Genomic DNA, 23,072 nt, shown 5'->3' on the forward strand with positions numbered 1-23,072 from the left:
AATGGGAGGAAAAGCCGTTGGAATCCTGAATCTCATGGCAGAAGTAGGATTATTCACACAGTTGTTAACCAAACTGGTTGGCTTTGCCCTGCTTAAACCTTGCCAGGGCAAAAATATAATAATAATAATTTAATGCTTTCAGCTTAATTCAGGAAGTCTGACTCCTATAGAGGGAGACAAGGACTAGGCCAGAGGAGAGATTCCGATATATAAACAAAAAAAGAGACCAGCTTATGTTGGGTTAGATCGAGAGTGTTGCAGTTAAGTTCAAAGTCAGAATTGTCAATGTCACACCACACAACTGAAAAGGCCATGCTCTATGCTGCTTCTCTGGGGCCCCTTCAGTCTAGAGTGGCACCATCCAATAGATATAAAAAACAAGCCACAAATGACCTTTTACATTTTTCAGTAATCATATTTTAAAAGTAAATAGAAAAGTGAAGTTCATTTATATGTTTTATTTAGCCCAAAATATTATCATTTCATCATGTCATCATATAAAAATTATCAAGGAACAATTTTTCATTCATAGTATAGTAAGTCTTTGAAACCCGGTATATATTTTACACTTAAAGCACACCTTGATTCGGACAGCACATTTCAAGGACTCAATAACCACTGTGACTAAATGACTACCATATTGGACAGCACAGCTCTAGCATAACTTTCCCACACCCCATTTCTACCATCCCTTTGGATGGTAGAAACTCATCCAACTCATCCCACAAGATGAGGCTTAGCTATGGCCTCTTCCGTGCAGCCTTCTGCCACTCCTCAGCAGTTGCTTAACCCTTCCTTTTGGTCCCCACAGCACTTTGTCCATGATATTTACAGCAGAGTCTCCGTGGTCTTTAGCATAATGTGTTACAACAATGATCTGTGTACATATCTGCCTCTCCCATTCGCCTGCGAGCTACTTGGTGCTGATTGTGTCCTTTTTATCTGTATATATCCTGCAGCTCAGTGCAGTTCAGTGTTAATCAAAGTACAGTCCCCACACCAGAAGCAGCAGCTGAGAGCTTGTCAGAAATGGTGAGTATATATTTTAACAAGCTCTCCAGATGGTGCACATGCATGTTAAAGTTCAACCAGCTCAGATCTAGTGCATTGGTTCTCAATCCTACATGTCCTAAAATCAGCAGGACAGCTTTATAAAAGGCCAATGCCCGGGACCTTTCCCAGGAGATACTTCATTCATTGATTTGTGGTGGGACCCAGGTAGGGGTTTGTGTGTGTGTGTGTGTGTGTGTGTGTGTGTGTGTGTGTGTGTGTGTTTATTCATGAGGTGATTATAATGCTTGGTTTGAGGACCACTTGTCTTCTATACTTGAAGACTGTTCCATTACGGTGGAGTGAATTGTGAGCCAATGAGCAAATATAAGAAAAGCACAAATTTCTATATTGATATTTACACAGATGCCAGTATCCTCGTCTTACTCTGGGAACTACATAGAGCAATATTTAATTGGTGTTTCATGAGCAGATCTTGCTTCTGTTCCCTGAATGAATAAATAAATCATTAATTCTGCTTCATTTTATAATTAGGAAAAAGGAACCTAGAGAGGTTTACTTGTTTCCCTGGATCACATAGCCTCTCAGTGGAAAAACTGGAATTAGAATTTAGGTTTCTACTCTCCACATCTGCCTGCCTGTGAATAGCTAAAAGACCATATCTCTTTATTCCTCAAAAAGATAAACACAAATTGAAAACGTGGTTCCCATGGAGATCGAGCAGAAAGAGTGGTATCTCACAGCTGCTGGTGCCCACACTTCAGCCCAGGGCAGTGTAACCCTCTATCAGGGCTTGGAGAGTCATTCATTTCAACACCCTTCCCAGGCCCACCTACCTGCCTGGGCAGATAGTGTGGCAAGCTTGGGAAGTCCAGTGTCATCAGGCAAGAAAACACCTGGACACAGAGCTGAGGGTACTGGATAAGTCTGTCTGCTCAGAGTACAGTACCTGAGAAGCAGGGTACAGGATGTGACCTGGCCTCATCACTGATGCTACTCTCTGGTCTGCTCCTCCACCACTTGCCTGGGGCCACTAGACAAGCCAGTTGGCTTCTCTATTTCTCAGAATCATTCCTAAGTTATGAGCCACGTTAGTCTGGACTGGGGACCAGGGAAACAGAGCAAAAGCTGCCTTGTGCTCCAGAGATGGAGGCTGGGGTCTGAATGAGCTGAAATGAGTCCTAGTTTTTCATCTATCACTTCCTGTATCTTAAATGTGAAACAAGCAGACAAAAGAGGCAGGTAGAAAGGAAGGTGAAGTGACCAGAGATTGACAGGTACCATCCATATGTGAGACTGCAGCTGGGGGAAATATAATTGCTTCATGAAGCTTTACCACTATAAACAGGCAAGGATGGCCGAGACACCTTGGTGTGCAGCATGAACTGTGGCTCAGGAAGCTACCTACCTGTTCGCTCGTAGGTCCTCTTCAACCCAGCTTCACTAACCTATCTCCATTCATTCTTTTCCAGGTCATAACTTACAGCCTTGCACATACCACCTCTCATGATTCTGGGAACTTGCAAGATTCTTCTCCCTATCCAGAATGCTCAGATAATGTCCTACTAAGCCCTAGTACCAAATCAAACATTCTCTATTTCTGAGATGGTTCCCCTAACTTGCTTAGGTTATTAGTCACAATCTTATTTACAATTCAACACAATATATTCCCAACTCTATTAAAGTCCTTGTCAAAGTGTGCTAGCAACATTGTAATACTTGTCCATCATTTGCATTGTCCATCATTCAAATACAAGTCTAGAAGCTCCTTGATGGTAAGGATGAGATCACATTCACCTGTGTGTCCCCTCAGTGCCCAGTATATATAGATTTTAAGTAAATGTTGATTGGGTAAAAGTATAAGTAAGCAAATGAATAAGTGAATGAATGAGAAAAGAAGCAGGAATTCCTGTAGAACTAGAAGTCAGGAACTATGCCTCCTAGCTTTCATTAACCAAAAATTTTAATTTTAGTATTTTAATACAAACATATTTTTCAATGTACACACAGTGAGTTTTTGGCATAGAGTTCTGTAAGTTTGAACAGATATATAGACTTATGTAACCACCACAATCAGGTTACAGAACAATGACATCATCCTAAAAAATATTTCATGCAGATTTTCATGTCAAATACTTTCTCCACTCTGGGAGCTACCAGTAAATTCTCTATCTATATGGTTTGTCTTTCTTATAAGATCATATAAATGGAATAATACAGCATGTAACCTTTTGAGAATAGCTTGTTTTACTCAACATAGCACCTTTAAAATTCATGTGTTGCTTCAAATATGAGTAATACCGAGTAGTATCCTATTTTGTGGAAGTGCCACAGCCTATTAATACATTCACCCATTCAAAAATATTTGTTTCCAGTTTTTGGTGATTATTAATAAATCTCTACAGACATTTACTAACAGGTTTTAATGTGAATATAAATTTTTCATTTTTCTAGGCTAAATATTCAGCAGAAGTGGGATTGCTAGGTTATAAGATTGTATAACTTTATAACAAACTACCAAAATATTTTTTCAGAGTAGCTGTACTATTATGTATTCCCACCAGCAATGTATGAGAGTCCTATTGCTTTACTTCTGTGCCACACTTGATACTGCCATTTCTGTTTATTTTGGTGATAACAATAGATATACAGTGATATATCATTATGGTTTTAATTTGCATTTCCCTAGTGTCTAATAATGTTCAGCACTGTTTCATGTGTTTATCTGTAATCTTTATATTTTCTTTGCTAAATGATCTGTTCGAACTTTTTTTAATGAGCTGTTTTTTATTGCTATGTTTTAAGCATTCTTTATATGTTCTGGCTACACATCCTCTGTTGGACATTGATTTGCATGTATTTTCTCCCAGTATTTTAACAGTATCTTTTGAATAGTAACAGTTGTAAATTTTGAGGAAGCTTAATTTATCAATTATTTATTTTATCAATTTTGCTCTTAGTGTGATTTAAAAAAACTCTGTCCAACCCAAGGTCATAAAAATTTTCCCCTATGTTTTCTTCTAAAAGTTTTACAATTCTATATTTTATATTTAGATCTATGATCTACTTGGAGTTAAATTTTGGATAAGTTATGAATCATTGTATAAGTTGTGAATCATAGGTTGAAGTTAATTTTTCCCCAGATGACTGCCCAATTGATCCAACACCATTGATTGAAAATAATATCCTTTCTACACTGAATGGGTTATATCCTGCAACCTTGCTCAACTCACATATTAGTTCTAGGAGATTTTCTTATGGATACCTTGGGATTTTCTACATAGGCAATCATGTCAATGGGAATAACAAGGTTTATTTTCTTCTTTGCAATCTATATGAATTGTATTTCATTTTTCTTGCTTTATTTCACTGCCTAGGACTTTCAGCATAGTGTTGAATAAAAGTATTAGGAGTAAATATTCCTGCCATTTTACTGCTCTTCAGGGAGAAAGCATTCAGTATCTCACCATTAAGATGATGTTAATTTTAGGTCTTTTGTAGATGTCCTTCATCAGAAGTTTCCTTCCCACTAGTCGGAGGTTTTTGTTTGAATTTGTTTTTTTGTTTGTTTGTTTCTTTTTTTCCTATTACCAATTAGCTATGTGAATCTGGGCAAATCTGAGTGAAACTACCATGTCAGGAAAAACAGTAAATAAAACATTTTTGTATTTTTGATGATGCTCAAACGATTGTAGAGATGTGTGTGTGTGTGTGTGTGTGTGTGTATGCACAAGTGTGAGGCAGCACTCACTGCATACCACAAAGGAAAGACATTATGCATTTTGTTAGGGTATGCAAATAAAACATGCCCAAATCAAGGCAGTTTTGCTATGTGCACTTTCTAAATAAAGTTGAGTTAGGGGCAATTTACTAGATTGAAAAAGCATTCTTTTAACTATTAAAAATTGATTTTAAAAACCCTAGAATTCCAGGGGAGGATTTATAATGAAAAAATAAAATAAAATTAAAAACCTAGAAGATGGAACAGAACTAATATATTCTATACTTTACCCTAAGTACAGCACATGACATTTATCCCTGTTATATTTCTGCCTGCCTTTATTCAATTATTGAATTCTGGCAATAGGCCAGAAACTGTTCTATGTGTTCTGCATTTGTAATCTCATAAAATTTCACAGAAGTCCTGCACCATAGGCCTCATCCCAATTTGGACCAGAATTCTTGAACTTTCAGAAAATAAATTTTAGCTTAATGTAAGAAACTACATTTTTTTAAAGGAGCTGTCCAGCATCAGAAAATAATGTGTCTAAAATAATGTGTCTTAAGCCTGAGCTCACGGAGCCTGAGAATGTACTGTTAGAGGTTTGGGAGAAGGGATTCCTACACCATGTCAGAACTCAGACCATCCTCCAACTCTGAAATACGATGACCATGATAGATCACAAATATGGGCCTAAACAGGTTGACTTAGGAGGCAAAGCCCATGCGAGAGTTGTCCTGAAAACTGGCCTGTGGGTCATTTTCTGGGACTGGATATTTGCTGTCCTCCTCCTGTCCTTCTATGCTCCCTGAAACCCCTACATTTCATTCTTCTCCCAGTTTCTTTCTCAGCCATAAGAATTGAATAATATAATTTTGAATCCAGACTCTACCACCCTTATGATCAGTAATTTAAGTGTGTGACAGTATCTCCTTAAATTCCCAATAGCTATTCAGTTAAAAAATATATTTAAAAGAGTGTAGGTCATCCCTGGATGTCTCACAGATTTACATCTATTCAAGGATCAAATGAGATGAAAAGGAAGGAAGCAGGAAGGGAAGGCAGGAGGGAGGGAAAGGAAGGAGGGAAGGCAGGGAGGGAGGGAAAGGAAGGAGGGAAGGCAGGAGGGAGGGAAAGAGGGAGGGAAGGCAGGAGGGAGGGAGTGGTACAGAGTGGCAGAAATATAGTAACAAATTCTGATTACCTTCTAACTCTTTTAAAAACAAAACTAAATCAAATAAAACATATTCCCCCAAATGCATGTTTAGGGCATGCATCTATGGTTGGCCTCCAACAGTAGATTTCTCCTGCAGAAAGCACATGCAGTTTTACTTAACAGACTCAGGTCAAAACAGAATCGCCTTCCATTTATACAACATTTTTGAGTTTCTCTAATATTCACCTTCTATTTGATTAACCTATAATCCTGGGAGGTGCTCCAGGCAAGGATGAGTATTCTCGGGTCATAGAGGAAGTTACAGCCCAGAGAGGTTAAGGAGTTTTTCCTGGTCTCAAGGCTAGAGGGTAACAGAGCCCTGGACCCCAACTCACAGGCAGGTGCTTGTTCTGCTGCATTTCTGCATCACCACTATTAGATTATTTGGCTCTGTTCTCAATCTAAGATATGCTAATTATATTTTTTATACATTTTTATTTAAGCTGATTTTATTTTTCCCGGATGGAGAAGAACCCTTTAAGTATAAACAACTCTGAAAAGAATAAAATGCTTAAATTGGTACAAAATGATGCTTTCTGAGTCCAATTTTGTGTAAGAAGTACACAGCTGCACAAGGTACATAGTGGGTCATGTGTTTAAAATCTTGCAATTCCACTGCTAGAAGAGTCCCTTTTTTGCAGGGACAATATAGAACTTGCTCATCACTCTCTCTCTCTCTAGGGCTCAGAACCATGTCTGACACATAGCAGGCCATCCCTAAATATCTCGAATGGATGAATAAACAGTTTTGCAAATAATTGCCCCATTACATTTTTTGGTAAGGTTGCCTATATAAAGGGTTCATACTCTGAAGCAGGCAGTCCCTGCAATTTGCCTTATGAATGTAAAATACCATGATGAGTTATGGACATTCCTCTTCAAATTACTCTGAAGATGCCAAAGAAATTACAAACAGGAGCCTCAATTTCATCACATTAACTCATATCCCCAGAAAATTCATTCCCGAGAGTTTGTTTCAATGAAAAGTCTCCCTTAGGAAAGGACTTCTCACCCCTACTCTGGGAAATAAGGATGGATATGGCTGTAATGGAGCTCAGGGCTTTTTATCTTTCCAAGTCATTAAAACACAAATTGGGGGAGGAAAGAGACCTGCAGGCAGATCTCCCTGGGCCTAGCCTGGCTGTAGCAGAACTTACATCCGTCCGTGGTCCGCACCTCCATGTGCACCAGGTCCGCCTCCTTATCCAATCCGGCCACCGACCTAGGAAAGGAAGAGAGAGACAGAAGCTCAGTGACAACACCGATACCAGACAGCGAAGTGGGAGGCACTCAGGGTCAAATGCTACTCAGAAATCCACTTTCTCAAAGACGACCATCCTGCAGTCTGGGAACCAGCAGAATGTGGCCACTGGCAGTCCTCACAGTGTGGCTGCTCCTAGGAACTGTCACCTATAAGGGTCACAAGACATGAGTACTGAATGGTCAATGAGTCAATGATTCAAAAAAAATAGAGAAGAATACAGAGTGCATAGTCATGCTGGCCTACACCTTGCTCATGGCCTTCTCCACGTTGCACCTTCCCAGAAGTTCTCTCTTCCCCAGTGTCTTCCATCTATCTCCTCTCTCTTAACCTTCTTGACTCCTTCCACCACTTCCTCCTCCTCTGCCCTCCCACTTTACCTGCCTGTTCTACCCAATGGGGAAGACGGTATTGCCTCAGTTTGGGCTGTTTGCTTCAAGATACTCCTTCCTTCCTGAGTTTAATCCTAGGTATCCTTCTTTATTCCTTCCTTGAAAATAACAAAAGTTTGGCAATATACATTCAAAATCTGGTCTGACAAGGACAAAATTCTCCTGGTGACCAAAGTGGAAAACCTTAAAGGTCTCTGGCCAATACCTAGAAGATGGAGGCCTAAGAATCCCTATAAATAATCCTCATAGACCTCCGACCTTTCACACATAAAGCCCAGTCAGCTGTTTCCTAAATTAGAGACCCAGGCCAGAGTAAGGCCCAGAAAGCCCACTGAAAAGAGCCAACACACATGTTAAAAACTCATTTACTAAAGATCACACAATCCACTCTCTCTGGCAGGCTCTTACTTACAGTCTAATGGCTCAAATTTTATACACTATTCTAAGATTTGTATTCTGGTTTTCCAGTCTTCGATAGGGAAGCAGCAGCAAGTTAGAAATGGAAAGTAGAATTGAAAATGGTGAGAACCAAGAACTGATACTTCGATAGCAAGAGAAATGGAAAACTTGTGAAAAACAGACCTAAGAACTCAAAACCCAATCTTCCATGCCACAAATCCCTACACTTCTCAGTAGCCCTGGGGGCATTACTGTAACACAGCACAATTCAGTGCTGACATCTATGTTGAGGGGCTGAAGGCACAGAAGAAAAGAAACAGGGGCTGATGGCATCCAGGGTACCCTGTTTAAGAAATTAAGGCTGCAAGTGGTATGTTTTAGAAAAACTAAAATGATTTGTATTGGTTAAAATAAAATTATTAGTTCAGCTGCAAGTGTTATGTTTTAGAAAAACTAAAATGATTTTTATTGGTTAAAATAAAATTATTACTTCTTGAAAGGTCAAAATTTAGTTATCTGAAAGTTCATTTATGTAAAATACTTCTTTCCTCAAAGAGGCTGAATGAATGAGGCTTCACTCTAATGGGTTATTTTTCCCAGTGATCATTGACATTCTATCATTTCCTTTTTCTTTACCTCATTTGATCCTAACAGCAAACCCCTAAGGTAAGGAAAGCAGGCATCATTAGTCATATTTGACTGAAGGAGAAATTAAGGCACAGAAAAAAATGGATGTCTGCCTAAGGCCACACAGGGACTAGGCCAAAATTAGAGAGACTTCCTGACTTCCAGCAGGAAGAGCTCCAACGTCCTTATCCACTCATCTCCCTGCCCCTCTCCTTCCCTAGCGAACTCTCATTCCTCTTTCCAAGCTCACTGGGCCTTGCTCCTCCAGCAGTCCTTCCTTCCCTAGTATCACTGCAGAGCCCTTTCCCTGCTCCCAAAGCATCCTTATCCCAGTGGTTCTCAGACTTTACAGCTAATGACAGCCCTGGGGGTAACTCTGAAATATACAGATGCCTGGGTCCTCTTCACCAGACCAAAGAAATAAAAACTTTTACAGATGGGACCAAGGCATCAGTATTTTTAAAGGTCGCAGGTGATTTCCATGTGCAGCCATGTTTGAGGACCACTGCTTTGCATGACACAATCAAATCATGTATGCAACTGCTAATTCATTTCTGTATCTTCTCTATTTGGTTATAAACTTTAAAGTAGGATCCTGTCTTATTTATTTTTGAACCATTGGGACCTATGTGTATAGTACATATTAGGTGATACTTAAGTGTTTACTGAACTAATAAACAACCGATCTACCTGTGACAGTGCCAAAATTTAAATGTAAAACAGTTGAGGCCAGACACACAGAGGACTGAGGGTACCACAATGGACTATATGAATACTTTCTTTGGTCTGAAGCCACCCTGCTTTTTTCTTTTTTTTTTTTCAGAAGAGAAATGTCTCATTTTATTAACCCAATGTATCCCAAATGTATTTGACCACGGTAATTTTTTTAAAATTTTTACTTTAAGTTCTGAGATATATGTGCAGAACGTGCAGGTTGGTTACATAGGTATACCTGACATCAAACTATACTACAAGGCTACAGTAACCAAACAGCATGCTACTGGTACCAAAACAGATATATAGACCAATGGAACAGAAGAGAGGCCTCAGAAATAACAACACACATCTACAACCATCTGATCTTCAACAAACCTGACACAAACAAGCAATGGGGAAAGGATTCCCTATTTAATAAATGGTGCTGCGAAAACAGGCTAGCCATATACAGGAAACAGAAACTGAACCCCTTCCTTACATCTTATACAAAAACTAACCCAAGATGAATTAAAGACTTCAACATAAAACCTAAAACCACAAAAAAACCTAGAACAAAATCTAGGCAATACCATTCAGGACATAGGCATGGACAAAGACTTCATGACTAAAACACCAAAAGCAATTGCAACAAAAGCCCAAATTGACAAATGGGATCTAATTAACCTAAAGAGCTTCTATGCAACAAAAGAAACTATCATCAGAGTGAACAGGCATCCTACAAAACGGGAGAAAAATTCTGCAATCTATCCATCTGACAAAGGTCTAATATCTAGAATCCACAAGGAACTCCCTGTTTCTTTATAGCACGCTGGTACTCTCAGGATTAGAAGTTTCTCAGTTGTTATTCTTCCATTCTCTCCCCATGGTCACTGGCAGAGTAGCATTCAGAGAACTGGCACCATACTGACGAAGCCTGATTGTGGTCAATAAATACTATGTTCTATTAACAAAGAAAGAAAAGTCTGCTTGTTGGGAGCTTAAAACAAGGCAACCAAACCAATAAAACAAGCAAAGAAACTCTTCACTCAACAGGAAGGCTCACTTCCTTCCATCTAGTTAAAATCTTTCAAGGTTGAAAGCAAGAATCAAGTTCTCCTGGAAACCTTCCCTGGTCATGCTAGCTCACACTGATCGCTCTCCTTTACAATTCTAGGGAACCCAGAATGTGGATCACACATCCTCCAGCACTTGCATTATTAAGCTGTTCTCTTGAGTTGGTCTTGGCTCACTAGAATGGACACCTGTGGTTTGGGTCTGCTCAATATGCTTTCCTGTCATCCTTTATGGAGCTGTCTACCTGACTGCAGCTATGTGCTTTTGGCCAGGCTGGTCAATCACAGCAGCCCATCCCTCTGAAGCCCTGGGATGTCACGTGATCCAGTAGGGTCATGAGACATCTTGGCTATGGTGATCAGGTGATCCAAGACACCCTCAAGACTTCTCTTACTGAAGCTGTTAGGAAAGAATGGTCTCTCAAATCTGGTCACCAGGAGAAATACTCCTTGCCTGATAGGAATATCAGGTCTATAAAAATGATGTACATATACAGAGAGGAAAAAAATGACAATATGACAGAGAGACAGAGAGGAGGTAATATGAAGACAATAGCCAAAAGACAAAGAGAAACAGAAACACACAGAGATAGAGAAACAAACAGAGACAGAGACAGTTCATGCACGTGTGCAGCTTCACATACATTCACCACCCTCCCCCCACCCACACACACACATACATCTAGAGAATCCAGAGAGTCAGAGGTTCACACAAACAGGGAAATGCACTAAGAGACAGAGAGACCACTATACACAGCAAAAGGTCCTTAAATCTGAATCCATTTCTTAGTTCCATCTCAGGTTTGTAGTTTCTTGATACATACGAGCCCATATGGTGCCTTTGTTTGTGAAGGTGTGTGTGTATTTATTTGCTTAAGCTACCGATTACAAATAGAATGATTTTTATAAATATATGCAGCTCACCAGACAGTAAACTTCCTAAGGCCAAAGACCCTAATTATCTTTATTCAATATTTCTCCTGAGTTCCAGCACTACTCAGGATTAGGCTCCCCTTTGGACGAAATGATAGGGGTAAGAGATTTGTACTTCAAAATTGCTCTGTCCCTAGGTCCACAGGGGAGGAAATTAAGCTGTTCAGCTGGCCAGAGGTATAGTAAAATAACTTGGATGCTGAGGGTAAGAAGAACATTCTTCACCACAATCTGAGCTGTGGCCTGAGGCCCTCCTCCAGCCCACAGAGGGAAGCCGCTGCCCACCTTCTGCCATGCCGATGGCGTTAGCCTAGGGCTTTTCAACATTGGCACTGTTGACATTTTGAGCTGGATAATTCTTTGTTGTGGAAGATGTCCTACTCATTGCAGAATATTTAGCAGCATCCCTGGCCTCTACCAGATGCAGTAACCCTCCCGCAGTGGTGGCAACCAAAAATGTCTCTAGGCACTGCTAAATATCGCCTGGTGGGGATGGTTGGCAGAATCACACCCAGTTAAGAAGCACTGCCTTGGCTGGGCGCGGTGGCTCATGCCTGTAATCCCAGCACTTTGGGAAGCCGAGGCGGGCGGATCATGAGGTCAGGGGATCAAGACCATCCTGGCTAACACGGTGAAACCCTGTCTCTACTAAAAAAATACGAAAAATCAGCCGGGCATGGTGGCGGGCGCCTGTAGTCCCATCTACTTGGGAGGCTGAGGCAGGAGAATGGCGTGAACCTGGGAGGCGGAGCTTCCAGTGAGCCGAGATGGCGCCACTGCACTTCAGCCTGGGCGACAGAGAGAGACTCCGTCTCAAAAAAAAAAAAGAGGAAGACGAAGAAGAAGCACTGCCTTAGCTGGACACGCTTAGTTGCTTGCACTCTGAGCCTCCCCTGGTAACAAGGCAGCAAAAATAGGCATTCAGGAACTGCACTTCCTCACCTAGCACAAACTGCTGAGAAGACCATGAACTTATTGTTATTTCGAGCCATATCAATTCACCAGGAAACTATCTGACATTCATCGGGTGTAAGCAATCAGGTCCCTCGTCTTAAAGTCCCAAGTCTCCACTTCTAGAAACTCAATGCAAGGAAAGTACACACAAATACACCAAGCAAAGAAATACATGATGCAAACATTCAGAGTTTTCTTCTTTAGGGAAAAGTGGAAGTCATAAGGGATAAACTTGTAGAAAAGTTTGGGAAAGTGTATATAATGATGATGATAAATGCTAATGGGTATTAAGACCATTCCTGTGTCAGGCACTGTGTTTGGTGTTTATAAGCATTATCTTCATTAATTCTCAAAATGAACTTTTAAGGAAGGTATCATTTATCTAATTTTTCTCTTCAGTAAAATGAGAATATCACATAATAACAATTCATTGATATTAAGAGTACACTATGTGTTAGCCATATTTAAAATATTGATTTCACTTAATCCTCGCATCAACTCTATGAGTTAGGAATGATTTTTTCTCTACTTAAAAAGGCACAATTAGTCATTAAAAGCTTAAACAACTTGCCCAAAGACATGTAGACACGAAGCAACAAAACTCAGACTCAAACCAGGAAGGTGGCTTTGAGCCATAAGCTTAACTTCTCCTGTAAGTTGCCTCTCCTAGCTGGTGAGAAGAATGGGATTTGTGCCCATCCATCTCTCCTAGAGTAAGGATCATAAACATCATGCCTCATTGCCTCCCTTTCCCCAACATGTAAGTCCCTTTAAAGCAGCATTTTAGGAAATACAAATGCATTCTGCATGCATTTTCAATATTGTAGAAAATTTTGGTTCTAGACTACATGAATTTGGAGTCACTCATATTGAAGGTAATTGGTAAGAAGGAAAAGTTGAGAATAGAAAAAGGAGGTTGGGCCAATGGTAGAGGAGTAGTGAGTGAAGATTTTTGCAAAGAAACCTTAAGAAGGATTAAACATGGTTGAAGAAAAGAAAACTTAGGGCTTGGGCTTGACTTTTTTGAGGTCTGTGATGATAGAATGAGGTGAGGCATGTGTAACAGGGGCCGTGACATTGCCACGGGTATTAAGGAGGGGAGCAGAGGCATGCCTGCTCAGATATGCCAAGCAGGTTAATAATTGCCCCTGGCACCTCTTCCCTCTCAAGCATCCAAGTTCCTTCACATTTCTAGGACCAAATTTAGGCCAGGATAGACCAGAAGGCCAGGAGCAGTATTCAGTGCAGAACTAGCCACAGGACACATAAAGCTCCCTGTGCTTAATATCTGCAAAAGAGTAAAGATGAATTTTCAAGCATCCTATTAAAACTGTCTAAAAGAAAAAGACTCCTAGAAAGTTTCTAGAAAGCATCAGATAGTAAAGATACACTGTTTCAGTATATAAGTATATATTATTATTGCTAATGTAAACAAGTAATCAATAATTCCTTTATTTGAGTATGCTGTATTCCTACTTTTAATTAAATGACTATAAAACAAAATTTTATAGGACAAAATAAAGATGTAAAGATTAGGTATGAATTTATGAAAACCCTATGAACACTCAAAAAGAACTTAATCATGGGCCGGGCGTGGTGGCTCACGCCTGTAATCCCAGCACTTTGGGAGGCTGAGGCGGGTAGATCACAATGTCAGGAGTTTGAGACCAGCCTGACCAACATGGTGAAACCCCGTCTCTACTAAAAATATAAAAATTAGCTGGGTGTAGTGGTGTGTACTTGCAATCCCAGCTACTTGGGAGGCTGAGGCAGGAGAATCACTTGAACCCGGGAGGCGGAGGCTGCAGTGAGCCAAGATCGCACCACTGCACTCCTGCCTGGGTGACAGAGTGAGACTCTGTCTCAAAAAGAAAAATTACTCAATCATGAATTCTACCACAGGGATTTTCTGAAGACTAACATTCATGACTGGGGTAAAACTAATGTTTTCCAGTAGATTTTTCCAGTCTTCTTCAAGAAGGGAACTAGGATCAAGCCCTCTGTGTAAACTCTTCATCACATATGTGCAAATAATGATTTTTGGTTTCCACATCTATAAAATGGAAGTTCATAACACCTACTTCATAGAGTTAGAAGAATTAAAATGAGCTAAGTAGTAATCCCTGAGAATAGTGTCTGACACATAGGATGCAGTCTTTACATTTTGGCGATGACAATATTATTTTCTATTGAAAGGACAGGATAAAATAATATACTTTCCTGCCTGTCTTCTTCCCCCAACTCCCCCACTGACACTTCTACATTTGTTGAGTAACTAATGATGGTAGTGTTGCTCAAGGCACTAGATATAAAAAGTCCTTGCTACTAAGAAGTTCAGTTTAGGCACCTTCTCCCTCTCTAGATTAAGCGTACATCACAAATCCTTGGAACCAACTCTTGACAAGGCTCCTGTAACAATCTGGTCTCCTCTCCAGTGAAGAAATCTTTGTACTGGGTTGCAAGTACCTTTATTCCCCCTTATTAGACACAATGCTTGACCTCACAGGGTTTTACTGGATAGTGTATCAATTGATCCTACCACAGCACTTGGCACATGGTAGATCATCAGTAAATACTTGTTGAGTGAATGGTTATAACACTTTCATTCTGTTAGAAAAACTTCATAAGCATATGTTTGCATCTCAAAGACTGTCTTATGACCAAAAGAGATCTCACTTTCCTCCCTGTGTCCCAGGTCATGTTTCTCTTTAGATTGTTCGCCTTCTTGAGGGTATTGTCATTAATTGGATAACAATTAATGAGCTCAATAACAGCACAAGAATCATCTGAAAACTTCCATATTTGGGAATCCTTCTGAATTCTGACCAAAGACCAAGAAAGGACACAGGGAACAAAAGGAAGTAGGAAGCCACAGCCAAAATTCCAGGGAAGAAATGGAATCAGCGCCTCGAACCACACACTCACAGGTGTTACTAATAGAAGTGCCAGAAAAGGTCAAGTGGCTTCAAACTTATTTTTAGCAACTTAACCCTTTGTGCAAACAGTCTCCAAATCCTGCCATAAAAAATAGGTCAGACAGGAACTTCCTGGGAACCATAACCGCTCACCCAGCCACGACAGTCCTCAAGAGAGGTGGATGCTACAACCTTAGAAACATCACAATCCTGTCCAACCCCATTCATGCCAAAGACCAGAAACCAACCCTTTGTAAAGACACAGCTAGAGTTTGTGTCAGTGGCCACAGAATCCAGTTTGGACATTAGTACCGGCCTCTTCATAATACACTTAGCTCTTGGTCTTGGAAGGGAGTGGCAGGACCAAGATCCTGTGTGTTTTTCTCTCTTTGTGAGTATTATTTCCAAGGCAAAAACTTCCCCAGGAATTAAAAACACTGAATATTGGGGTATGCATGAGGGAAATATTGAGGGTAAAATACTCATAAGGTCAAAGTATCAATGCTTTATAAACTGATTAGCTAGACATTTAAATTTAAAAATGATAATTTTATTAATATTATTTTAACTGACAGATCATAGTTGTATACATTCATGGGGTACAATGTGAAGTTTTGATACACTGTATGTATAGGATGTAAATTATTAAGTCAAGTTAATTAACATACCCATTACCTCATTTATTTATCATTTTTTGTGGTAAAAAAAAATGTGAAATATACTTTATAATTTTGAAATACACAATACACCATTTATTGAATAGGGAGTCCTCTTCCCATTGCTTGTTTTTGTCAGCTTTGTTGAAGATCAGAGAGTTGTAGGTGTGTGGCCTCATTTCCACGCTCTCTATTCTGTTTCATTGGTCTATGTCTGTTTTTGTACGAGTACTATTCTGTTTTGGTGGTGGGATAACTTGCTAGCCAAATGCAGAAGATTGAAACTGGACCCCTTCCATATACAATATACAAAAATCAACTCAAGATGGATCAATGACTTAAATGTAAAACCCAAAACTACAAAAAAAGAAAAAAATCCTGGAAGGCAACCTAGGAAATACGATTCTGGACATAGGAACTGGAAGATTTCATGATGAAGATGCCAAAAGCAATTGCAACAAAAGCAAAAAATGACAAATGGAATCTAATTAAACTAAAGAGCTTCTGCACAGCAAAAAATTCTATCAATAGAATAAACAGACAACCTACAGAATGGGAGAAAATATTTGCAAACTATGCATCTGACAAAAGTCCAACATCTACAAGGAACTTAAATTTATAAGAAAAAAAAAACATTAAAAAGTGGGCAAAAGACATGAACAGACACTTTTCAAAAGAAGATATATATGTGGCCAAAAAGCATATGAAAAACAGTTAAACATCATTGACCATTAGAGCAATGCAAATCAGAACCACTATGAGATACCATCTCAGCCAGAATGATGATTATTAAAAAGTCAAAAAATAGCAGATACTGGTGAGGTTGAGGTGAAAAGGGAATACCTATACACTGTTGGTATGAGTGTAAATTAGTTCAACTGTTATGGAAAGTAGTGTGGTCATTCTTCAAAGAGCTAGAAACAGAACTACCTTTTGACCCAGTAATCTCATTTTGGGGCATATACCCAGAGGAATATAAATTGTTCTATCATAAAGACACATGCACGTGAATGTTCATTGCAGCACTATTCACAACAGCAAAGACATGGAATCAACCTAAATGCCCATCAATGGAAGACTGGATAAAGAAAATATGGTACATATACACCATGGTGAACCATGCTGCCATAAAAAAGAACAAGATCATGTCCTTTGCAAGAATATGGATGGAGCTAGAGGCCATTCTTCTTAGCAAACTAATGCACGAACAGAAAAACAAATGCCACATGTTGTCACTTATAAGTGGGAACTAAATGACACAAAGAGGGGAACAACAAACACTGGGGCCTACCAGAGGGTAGACAGTGGGAGGAAGGAGAGGAGGAGAAAAAATAAGTATAGAGTACTAGGCTTAGTACCTGAGTGATGAAATAATCTGTACATAAATCCCCCATGACATGAGTTTACCTATAAAATAACCCTGCACGTGTACCCCTGAACCAAACATAAAAGTTAAAAAAAAAAATAAAGGCACATTTAGACCAACTAAAAAAGAAATATACATTACTATTGACTATCATCACCCTGCCATATCTCAAGATACTTCCCCAATTCACATCACAAACTTTCTCTCCCTTTATGTCTTTGTTCAAGCTGCCATTTCACCTGAAATACTCATTCTAGTCCACTCTACATATTCCCTGCTTATGGCCTAGCTCAATATTTAGCTTCTATGAAAGCTCCTGACCCTGGCTGAATATTAGAATCACTTGAGGAACTTGCCAAAAATATTAAATACCAATGCATAGGCTCTACTTCTTCCAGAAATTCTGGAGTAATTGGTCTGAAGCAATAGTCCTCTCTGTGATTCTGATTGCAGCAGCTAGCATCAGAATCTTCTGGTGGGCTTCTTGGAACACCAATGCTGGGCTCCACCCTCAGAGTTTCTGATTCTGGAGGTCTGGGCCCAAGAATTTGTATTCTTAAGAAATACATAGATGACATGATGATGGTGGTCAGGACTCACACTTTGAGAATCACTAACCAGGACTCAAGTCTAGGAATCAATAGCTTTTAGATGCTCTTGGGTGATAAGAATGTGAAGTCAGAGCTGAGAATCATTTATTAGAGCCCAAGATACAATCTCAGACTGTAACAGGTGCTCCTTTCCACAGATCACCGATGCAGCTCAGAGCACAAATTCCAGAGCCAGACCCTGGGTTACAGTCTTGGCTCCATCACTCACTCACTGGGGGATTCTAGGCAATTTGCTTAACTTTTCTATGCCTCAAATTGTTTCCATTGGCACAATGGGGAGGTAATAATGGCACCCCTGTCATTGTTTTTATGAGAGCTAACTGATTAAATGTATGCAAAACATTTGGAACAAAGAGAGGCACATGTTAACACTTTGCAGTATGTAACACTTAGTATAATAGTGCTCAAAATATCTTAAGTGCAACTAATATTTATTGAACACCTTTAACGTGCCAAGAATTTTACTATCAATTTAGATACATTATCTCAATCTTTAAACAAACTTTGAGATAGTAATATAATCTTTTTTTTCTTTTTTTCAGATGAGGAAATGGAGATTTTAAAATGTCCAGTTGTGTAACTATTGACACAGAGCAAGGAAGAGATGGAGCCTGGATTCAAGCATAGTCTATCTCACTCCACCTTCGGTTATTTGTACACCTGACTTTTATCTCCTTCTTGATTTCATTCTTCTTAAAGACAGGCTCTACATCTGACTAAACTGGATTTTCTTCCAGTGCCTAGCGCCATGCCTCCCTGTGCATTTCTTAAATATCTGTTAAGCAGATGAATAAATACTTGAATAGGAACAATAACCCCAGCAATATGTTTAGGATAAATGTTGAAAAGAGTCCCATAATATGGTGAAACAGATTTCATTCATTTAATTAATCTCTAGGCAATTAAGTGAATAAAGTCTTCATTCTATATTATTATGCTGCTATTTTCACCATTTATCCTCAAAGCAGTATTGGAGCTGTCAAACACAGTCATCTGTGATTTGCTTGACAAATGTGATCGTCCTGCGAAAACGCTGGGGCAGCAAGAACTCAGGGATATCATCCAGCTCAAATGAACACGGCTTCCTCTCGTGGGCACTTTGGAAGCTTTCCTCCCAAATTATAAATATTCCCCCTGCCTCTGTCAACTGCTCCCTAGACCCAGATTCACAGATTTTTAGGTGCAGACACCAACACCCATGTCTGTACTATGAGGTCCTGCCTCTTGTCAACAGCTGAGTAGATCAGGCTACACCCACACACCAAGTTGCATCAAAGAAATTATTTTCCCAGACTTTGGGATTGGTTTATGAGACCATAACATGAGACTTGGAGCAATTAGTCTTGGATATCTTAAGCTGGTCTTCCAGATAGAAGAGAGAAGCAGAGACAAGAGACAAAAAGAGAACACTCTATGAGGTCCTAGCATAGGGTTCTTCCTAAAGTCTAACTATATGTATTTCTTACTTGGATCCTAATACCACCCCCGTGTATGTGTGTGTGTGTGTGTGTGTGTGTGTGTGTTTAATTAAGTCAGTTTCGTGCAACCAGAGAGTCATTAACGATACACCCCCTAGGAAGTTGCTCAGAATATGCACGACCTTAATGACACCTGCATAGCTATTGCCCCTTCATCCTTCTGGTTTCCCCAGCAAATTAAAAGGTTCACTGACTAGATTAGTGTTCTTCAAACCACAGGGTTGGGACTTATTAGTGGGTCATGAAATACACTTAGTGAATCACAACACAAATAATGTTTCATAAAATAGAAGAGACTGGAATAGAAAATACTAGAGTGCATCTCATGTGGTAGACTAAGTACTTTTCATGTAACTTTTGCTTAAGTTATAAAAACACATAAGTTTATACTGGGTCACAAATATGACACAATTCCTACTAGGAAAGAAGGAAGGGAGGAAGACTATATGGTCTAATTTAATCTGATATCTTTATATATTCTAGATGGCTGGAACCAAATCTAGCAGCCACATGAAATAGTTTCAGGGCAAAAAATATGCATGTCAAGAGGCCAATCCCCACGGGTAGAGAAGTTCAACTCAACCAAAGAATCCCAGTGAACTGTAGCCATCACCATGTCATATGCTGGCAGTAGTCATTTTAAACGAAGATTTGGTCCCTGGGATTTTATGATTGTGTTAAAGTAGTGAAAATCCATGAAAATTTACCTAAAGACAGCTGAACAACTGCTCTACTAGGAATAAGACAAACAGTCCCTTGGCAAATACTTACTGAATACCTACTGTGTGTAAGCACTCTAGGAACTGTTACACAGCCTACCACATGGCCCATTTGTTTATAGCATATGTGTGAGTTACAGGCTAGCATAGCTCCAATGAACAGTTCCACAAAGGATTGGGGCTTTAAAAGTGGGGATAAAAGAGAGGAACATCTACATGAGGCACAAATTGTCCTGCTGGCCCACCAGTTGGCCTGTGTCTCCTAAAGCAAGTACTTCCCGAGGGCTACCTGTGCACCCAGCATGGAGTCCAGTGATGATTTGAAGGTCAGGAGGCCAGGGTGGATGGAGGGGCTGATAAAGTGGGGAGTATGCAATTTGAGAGAGAAACAGTTTTATAAAGGCATAGAGACGACTTAAAGGAAAACAATTAGGAACGAACAAAACTCTCACCACCCTGCAATTCTCAAGCTCAAGCTTAGGATAACATAGCACTTGTGGAGATTTCACTTACACACTGCACATCATTCCAACTCACGTGCATTTGTAGACAAACGTTTGTCTCTTCTATAGTCCAGTGGTTAAGAGAGGAGCTTTGGTGCCATAGGTCCTAGATTCTCATCTCAACTCTACACTTGTTAATTGTGCTACCTTGGGCAAGTTATAGTTAACCTCTCTGAACCTTCAAATTGATATAACAATCAAAAATCTTCCTGATTTGGTCTTGGAAATGATGAAATGAAATGATGCATGCACATATTAATGAACATGTATACCAGGTTCCAAGCGCTTTATGGAACATACAGAGACACACAGGCACACGTGCACACAGACTGATTTCCACACTTCCTGATTATGTAGAAAGTGACTAATAAAAACTTGTGTTGGAATGGAATAGAAAGAGCACTGGACTGGGATAAAGACCTTGATTCTGACCACAGTCACACTGACCAGCTGTGTAGTTTTGACTAAGTTACTGATCTCTTTGGGTACAGTCTCTTCCTCTGCAAACTGAAGAGGCTGTCAGGGCTGGGAGCTTTAAGGAGACTAGGGACCCCTTCCCTCTGTGGTCTCTGGTGTTCAGTGACTCCACAGCTCAGGAGGAAGGGGGCATTCTGATTTTCCCCTCTGCACTGACAGCTGTTACACTTTTGATTGTGAGAAAGCCTCCTGTTCTGCTCCGCCCCTTCTCGCCCCCTTCTTTATAGGGAAACTAATAAAGCGAGCGTATTAAAAGGAAAAGGAACTTCCTGATGGTGAGGTCCCCAAGGTGTCACTCCCCATCAGCAAGGACCACACTCATTAGGAGAGGGCTTCTGTGAACATCCCTGTGCTGCCAGAACCCACCTGCACCTGCCCCTAAGCAGGGACCAGAGAATGGAACAGGGAGGGCATGGGCAGATGAAGGAGCTACTGGGATCAATGCACAGGAGCCCCCAGCACTTGGTATTTCACAGAGCATGTTCACATTATCTAATGTTAATAGCCTTCATCTTAGGAGGTAGACATCATTGCTCCCAATCCATAGATGAGCACACTCAGAAAGCTGAGTCACTTAAGATCCTTAGCCAGGTGAAGGCAGAGCTGGGACTCACCCTGGGCTCTGCTGACTGAGTCAGTGCTCTCCTTTCAGTAATGCGGGCTTTCCATGCTACCTCTCAGATGAGCCACCATGCCACATGTAATTAGATGCAAGATTATGTGGTACTGACTGGAAGTGCTGGAGGAATTCAGGGAGTTAATTATAAAAAGGCAAAGGGCATTAAGGAGATAGTTTGGGAAGATGGGAGGATGTTTTGTGGAAGTTCTAGAGAAGAAAGAAAAAGGAACCAGGTGTATTTATAGGCTAATAATGTGCAGAAGGGAGGAAAATGTGCTGCCTCAGGCAATTTTAATCAAGTTAATGGATGTTGCCAATTACTGTGGTAACATTTTTAATTGTATCTCAGCTCCGAAGAGAATAAAATCAGAATTTCCTAGTCTTTGCCTTGGGACTACTAGGGGCATGCATTTTGCTACATGGTATCGGAGTAGACAGACCTGACCAGAGTCTACACTGACAGCCCACTTCCTGGGAAAGCCTTACTTACAGCTCTCCCAGACCCAGACTGAGATTGTAATAAATGGTAGAAAACGGGCATCTGCTTTACGAGTTCATAGTATAAGTGGGTCTGGAAGACAACAGGGAAGAGGTTATAACCATATGGGGACCCCCAGGAAGAAGACAATAACCATAGTAGCCCCAAGGTCAATGTAATGATAGCTAGAGATTTCTGCACTATCTTATGAGACGTGTTCCTACCATAACATATTGCTCTGTATGTGTTATCTCACTGAATTCACGATTTGAATAGTGCCTGCCTCCCCTCTAGACGACACTTTCCTTGAAGGGAGGAATCTTGGCTGCTGTGTCCACCACAGTAACTTCACCTCCTAGCATGAAACTGGCATTCAATTATATTGTTGAACAAATGATCAAAACTCTGACAAGGAATGTACTATGTTTGTCTGCATTTTACCAATGAGAGACTAGAGACTCAGATAAGCTAAGGGACTTGTCTAAGTCACTGCAGCTGATAAATGACAGCTCCCAGTTGAAACACAGCTCACACGGACTTGGCTCCACAGCACATGTGGTGATGCACCATGCAGGCTTGTCCGGACCCGACAAAAAGGGAGGAGAGAAAATACCCGGCACGTATGAATGAGCTGCTCTGTGGCAGGCACCTTATTTCTTTATATCATTGAATGTTAAGAAGTAACCTATAAAGTATGTATTTCCCACAAGTTGAAAATGTGAAAAATGAGGTCCTTACTGAAGAAGAGTTTAAGTGATTTGTCCAAGATTCCTCAGGCAGCAGAGGAAAAGTGGCAGGATTGAAATGATTCCACAACCTAACCTCAGGAGATTTCCCTTTACTTCATGGCTTCTCGGAGAGTTACACACACAGAGATCAAACTGCATCCTGAATCACAAAACACTGAGGAAAAGAAAATAAGCGTCTATGGTTCCCTGTTCCTTCAAACAAATCCTTTAGGGACCAC

At 40.2% G+C, this 23,072-nt stretch overlaps 1 protein-coding gene across 2 annotated transcripts in view; it reads right to left on the reverse strand.

Annotated features, from left to right (window-relative positions):
* SORCS3 (sortilin related VPS10 domain containing receptor 3) overlaps positions 1-23,072 on the reverse strand; it is a 611,216-nt gene that overhangs the window by 168,975 nt on the left and 419,169 nt on the right. For both annotated transcript variants that reach the window (XM_017944309.3, XM_031652096.1), the window contains exon 6: positions 7,106-7,170. In XM_017944309.3, the coding sequence (XP_017799798.1) occupies positions 7,106-7,170 (65 nt within the window). The remainder of the gene's footprint in view (positions 1-7,105; positions 7,171-23,072) is intronic.

Source organism: Papio anubis, chromosome 11, assembly GCF_008728515.1.
Source record: "Papio anubis isolate 15944 chromosome 11, Panubis1.0, whole genome shotgun sequence".
NCBI classification, from domain to species: domain Eukaryota; kingdom Metazoa; phylum Chordata; class Mammalia; order Primates; family Cercopithecidae; genus Papio; species Papio anubis.